This window comes from Helobdella robusta, assembly GCF_000326865.2.
Source record: "Helobdella robusta unplaced genomic scaffold HELROscaffold_3, whole genome shotgun sequence".
Classification (NCBI taxonomy): Eukaryota; Metazoa; Annelida; class Clitellata; order Rhynchobdellida; family Glossiphoniidae; genus Helobdella; species Helobdella robusta.
Genome location: NW_008704501.1, coordinates 4057363 through 4063338, shown reverse-complemented (window position 1 = coordinate 4063338; position 5976 = coordinate 4057363). Strand labels below are relative to the sequence as shown.

The 5976-nt window shown below is 32.3% G+C and overlaps 1 protein-coding gene across 1 annotated transcript; it reads right to left on the bottom strand.

Moving 5' to 3' along the window:
• Positions 1 to 4683: 4683 nt before the first annotated feature.
• Positions 4684 to 5541, bottom strand: HELRODRAFT_161404 (hypothetical protein; the record flags this gene model as incomplete). The annotated part of the gene is made up of 1 exon (XM_009021327.1): positions 4684 to 5541. The coding sequence occupies one exon, from the start codon at positions 5539 to 5541 to the stop codon at positions 4684 to 4686; it is 858 nt and encodes a 285-aa protein (XP_009019575.1).
• Between the last annotated feature and the right edge of the window lie 435 nt (positions 5542 to 5976).

Genomic DNA, 5976 nt, shown 5'->3' with positions numbered 1-5976 from the left:
GTTGAGCCAGTATAAATAAGCTTTGTGAAAATACAAATTGATAAGCTGCCTAGTACAGAACCAGTTTTTTTATGATATTTTGTCGTTAATTTCTACGGATGAATTGGTTGAGTAAAAGATTTAGAAAAAAGATCTTAAAAAATGCTTTTTAAGATTTTTTTTATAATATATATTTGTTTATTGATTAATTTTGTCAGTAAATAAATGAATGTGAAACTTGACAAAATGATAGTGATAATAAAGTGACAAAACAGTTGAACGTTCTCGAGAATGACGAGATGCGATGACAAAGATGATAATGATAAAGACGAGAAATTAATCTAATAATAATGAATGATAATTAGAGATGATGATTTGGTGATGACATGACAATATTGATTAATGATAATTATGATGGTGAAACTGATGACACTGACGATGATGATGGTGATAATCTGAATGACGTTGATGATGATTTGAATGACGACGATGACGATTGTGTGGTGATGCTGATGCCAAAACTGATAATGATGACGATGATGATGACGACGATGATGATGACGATGATGATGACGATGATGACTTAAATAAATTGTGCGTGTTAAATGAACAACCATTAAAGCCAAAGAAGTAATTAATTACTTATGACTGTTGTAACTAATTATACCAATTACTAACACAAAATTAAGTAACCGTTATGCGTTTCATATAGAAGTGCGTGCGGGCAAAAGATAGATCTACGTGATTATGCTATATACACATTATGTACGTGTTTTCATCTTATTAGTTAGGCATTTTGTAAGAGCTGGTTTTTAATTTTGAAGCTTTTATTTTTAAAATAACGTTTCTAAAAAAAATTCCACGAAGCAATAAAATGCTACTTTGGTGTTTCCGAACCCACATTTCCATCTAAATAAAAAACAAACGAATATATATTTTAGAACTGACAGAATCAAAGAGAATTAAATTAATCTAAGGCAAGACAAGTGTGAAAGCGAAAACATGAGAAGAAAAATATTAAAAAACAAATCATTGAAAGTACATTCAACAGGAAAGCATCACAATAATGGATATATATATATATATATATATATACATATATATATATACATATACATATATACATATATAAATGCAGTCACGAATGCAGTCACGATTAAAAGAAGATAATCTAATTTAAAACCGGCAAAGTGAAAGTATGAGAGCTGTTGGATTGTTAAGAAACATCATTTGAAGATCTCTCTTTCAAGAAAATATTCAACAACATTTCAAAAAAAACTTCATCAACAACAATTCAACAACAACAGCAATCCAACAACAACGACCCAATGAAATTTCTCGTAAACATATAATTTTATAAATTTTCTTCATTGACTCATCCTTGAGAAATCAGTTAGTATATTACATTTTAAGTGATTTCACCTTCACACATTAATACGCACACACAACGGAAAATAATCACGCACAGATGCATTTATGTGTGTGTGTATGTGTACGTGTGTGTGTGTGTGTTTGTCTGTGTGTTTGTTCTTCTGCACGTACAAACAGAACTACATACTTAGGCCAACAACATAAATATAAACACAACACAACTCAGCATACCTCTTTTATTGCCCTCGACTAATCACTGACGATTTGAAACTTTGTTACTTTCTTACAATCTCTAACCCATTTCCACTTCAAAAGATTCGATAAATTTCTGTTTTTATTGTTTGTATTTTTTTTTTTAGTTTTTTTTTGTTTTTCGTTTACTATGCCGATAAGTCGCTTAGAAATTTATGTAACCGTTCATTCAAACGCATTAAACACACAAAGTTACATTAAATAAAATTGTCAATACAGAAGTGCTGACTTACAAACATACAAATAAACACACAGACGCATAAACAGACAAACAAACGAACGAGATGTAGACATACAAGCAAACAAACAAGCAGACGTAAAAACAAACAGAAAAACATGCAAACCAACAGGCGTCACATTCCTTTCGTAGGAATTGGACCATTTGAAATAATTTTTATCCAAATCTGTTCTTAATTATGCGATTGAATAAAAAAAGTTTTAATTTCAATATTTTAAAATTATTTTTAGAAAATTTTGATGGGATGTACACATAAATAAACGAAAAAATGGACATTTACAAGTACAACTTATAATCATTCCTTCATTATTACTAACAATGTGCTACATATTTAAAAATATCACAGAATAAAATGATTAAAAAATGTTAATTTTATTTAAACCAATGAAAACGCTTTACATATAAAACAACTTCAAATGTAAGTTTACGTACGTAAATAAATACCTAAATTGTATAAATATAAAGAATCCTTGTGTATTAGTACGCCAAATGTAAGTATAATATGAACAGCATTTCAAACAATTTCAACTCACTTGCTTGCAACCTGATAGCATGCCACATATACATTGCCCGTGTCCGTCTGTTTTGTTCGTTCATTATTCATTCATTCGGTCATTCGTACCTTTGTTCATTTATTTATTCATTCATACGTTCACTCATTCATACGTTCGTTCATTCATTCATCTCTGCTTATTTAAACCTCAACAAATATATGTATGTATATGTGTAAATCGGTTGGTTACATATGTAAAATGTACATATTTCAATACTGTTCAACAGTGATGTTTGATTCAACCCTATAAGTTATTTGGCACATTTAAAATACATTTAAAATAAATATAATACAATTTCTATTAAGAAAATGTGCCTAGATCTATGCAATACATCCATTGGAGTGCATCCAGACATATTTGTGCATAACTAAACTTTGCTATCCACTACACACACAATCGTCTTGATTAGACAAACACACGAACGAACCAACATAAATATAAATGTAAGTATGCAAATGTAAATGTGAGTGTGTGTGGTTTCATTCATATACCCAACACACCGACATATCTACAGGCAGAGACGGACATAGAGAAAAAAACATGGTTTAGCAGGCACAACGTTTCAAACATTATCAAACGTGTAATGTTGCTATGTCGGTTTGCTATAAATTAATTCACTTTAAAACATTTTGTCGTTATCTTGGAAGTTTTTTGTAACGCTCAGTTCGTTCGTTACCAGCCTCTTAAGTTCGTTCGTTGTACGTTGAAGCGTTTACGCTGAGTTTTTGACAGCCATGTCTTATGAGATCCTTCTTATAAATAAGCGTACAACATTTAAATCTGTATAACTAAACAACATGCCAACATTTGAATGGATGCACTAGAATGTTCGACATACGATTGACTAGATACATTCCTTCAAACACACACCACACGCACGCACACACAATTGCACGTACATACCCACACACCAAGAATACCTTAAACATACCTCGTTCTAGGATTCCATGCCACCCAAACACAACACACGGGGATTTTTTCCAGTTAAATAAATCACCTAATAAAATATTCTAACAACATCGCTGATAATAGTCGCCCAGATGCACAAACATGCAAACTTACACACCAAACATTCAATCTAAACAATAAAAATACAAACAAGCACTGGCTAAATTGTAATATTAAATGAAATCAACTAAAATGTACATACATTAATTAGCTACCTGTAAACCAGGTGAGTAACCTAGGATGATCAGCATATGTCTGCTACATGCACTCCAATCACAACATACATCTGCATTAGAGACGCAGCGATTATTCGTCCTGGCCATTTTTGAAGGCCGAATATTGCATTTCCTATTATAGCTAACGATATCGAACAAATTTTAATGACTCACTTCTAAAAAACTAAATTTAGCCTAATGTTTTATTTGACATTCAACAGTCAAGAAATCCATAAACATAAAGAATATTTAACTACTAAGTTAATTATTTCTCAATATCATTTCCAAGATTGAATGAACATTGGAAAACATTTTTACTTATCAAAAAATTGCATCAATTTGAAAAACAGAAATCTGTGAATTACCTGTAAAAAACTTGCCTGGAGTTTCAATAACAACAATTGAACCTAACCAACCAAATAACCAACCAACTAATAAACTAACCAACAGTAAAATAACTCATATTTAAAAAAATACAGCACTTTGAACATTTAACAACAATTTGTCTAAAACAATCCTGACCTTAATTAATATGTCTCAAATAAACATTAACTGATTAACACTATCCGCCATTCAACAACATGTACAATTCCACATATACACATTATATATGTATAAGTGTTATTGTATTCAACATTATGTACAATTACGTACAACCTAAAATTTTTCAAGTAGCCAGAGTTTTGGTTGGGGGTTTTCGCTGGAGTCGGAATTTTTTGAGGAACTGGAGCTGAAGCTGGAGTCAGATATTTTTCTACATCCAGTTACCATGGAGTATGCACCGGTCAATCGTTGAATGTAATTATCAATAGTATACTTTAGCACGGTCACAAAGCCGATGAGGGTCTCAGTTTTTTAATATTTTATTTTTGATCGCTTGTCAGAATGCTTCAGTGGACATGTATCATCTTTCTAATCATAAAATTTTATCTATAATCAATATTTATAATATACAAGTAAAAAAGCTGACCTAGTGATTTGAAAACGAATATTTGCGTGTGGAATATATGGATGTAGTATAACAAATAGTACTAATCACAAGAAATAATATCCAAGACCCCAAACATATCAATCATAATATTTAAAAAAACATTATTAATCAAATCTGTCGACACATATGGTCGACCTACAACTCATTGAAATTAAACATAACATAAAAAAAGTAGAGAAGAAAAGCCAAAATGGTGATTCTCAGAGGGAACAAAGTTAGTTGCGTATAATAGGCCACAGGGCCCGTGGAAACCCTAGTTATTGGGTTAAAAAGCCGTCTACACGTGTGCATAATTCTTGCAATAACATTCGATTCATTTGATAATGTCGGAGGCTCAGTGGGCTGCTTGCGTCTCCAAACTGCCGTGTACATTTCGTTGGATATAACCGGAGTTTTATAATAACAATCGTCCGCGCCATACAACATGCTATCAATTAATTGGTTTTCAAAAACATTCAATCTTGTCAGAGTATGTTTAATAACTTCCAATTTCAACATTTTATAAGAACACGTTAACGAATTCAGTATCCCTGTGTTCAAAAGCTGCCTCTCCCAAGCTTTCATCAGCAAAGTAGTAACACGTCTGGTCTCTTCGTTATTTTTGAATACAAAAATAAACTCAAAACTCCTCAATGCGAAACGTATCAACAACTCATTTTTTGCAAAGTATGTCTCCAATACGCCACTCCTGCACTTACCATATTTCAACTTATAAACTCTTCGACAATATGGGCATTTAAGCGGCTTACCAAACGAGTAGAGTTGTTCCAAGCAGTGCAAGTGGAAATGGTGCTTGCATTTCCTCAAAAACACGACATCCGAAAAATTATTCAGTGAACAAAGACAGATGCTGCAATCTTCGTCATTGGCATAATCGTCTTCCAACTGTAAGATGTAATCCTGACGCAACAAGTTCTCATAACTTTCCGGATATCTAACTGGTATCACGATTCTTCTAGAGTAAGAACGATCTTTAATTACTGGATGAAACATTTTGGAGCCAAAGAAACCTATTCAAACTGCGCTGGAATACACGAAACTCCTCACCTTCAACTCTTTATATAGCCGACAGTGCAACAAAGAAGTCACAATAGAATGTTTGAAAGTAATTAACTCCTAACAACGTTTTAAATTAATCGTAAAAGCTGTTAAACCGATGAAGCGCTTGCAAAACCATAGATATCTCGACGAGGGTGGTAAATTGCGGAGTAGCGCTGCTACAGCAGTTGGGTTGAAAACTATCTCTATCTATTTATCGAACTGTCTATTTGTTGAGTAGTTGCTATATTGGTGGAGTCGGTACTTTTAAAGATAAAATAAAATCGCTACCTCTACTTTTGAGTCAAAAAATTTATCTCGTTAGATCGCGCATAATAATTAATAAATTTCCAGTTGAGGGAACCTAGATTATACGTGTTCATTGTTTTA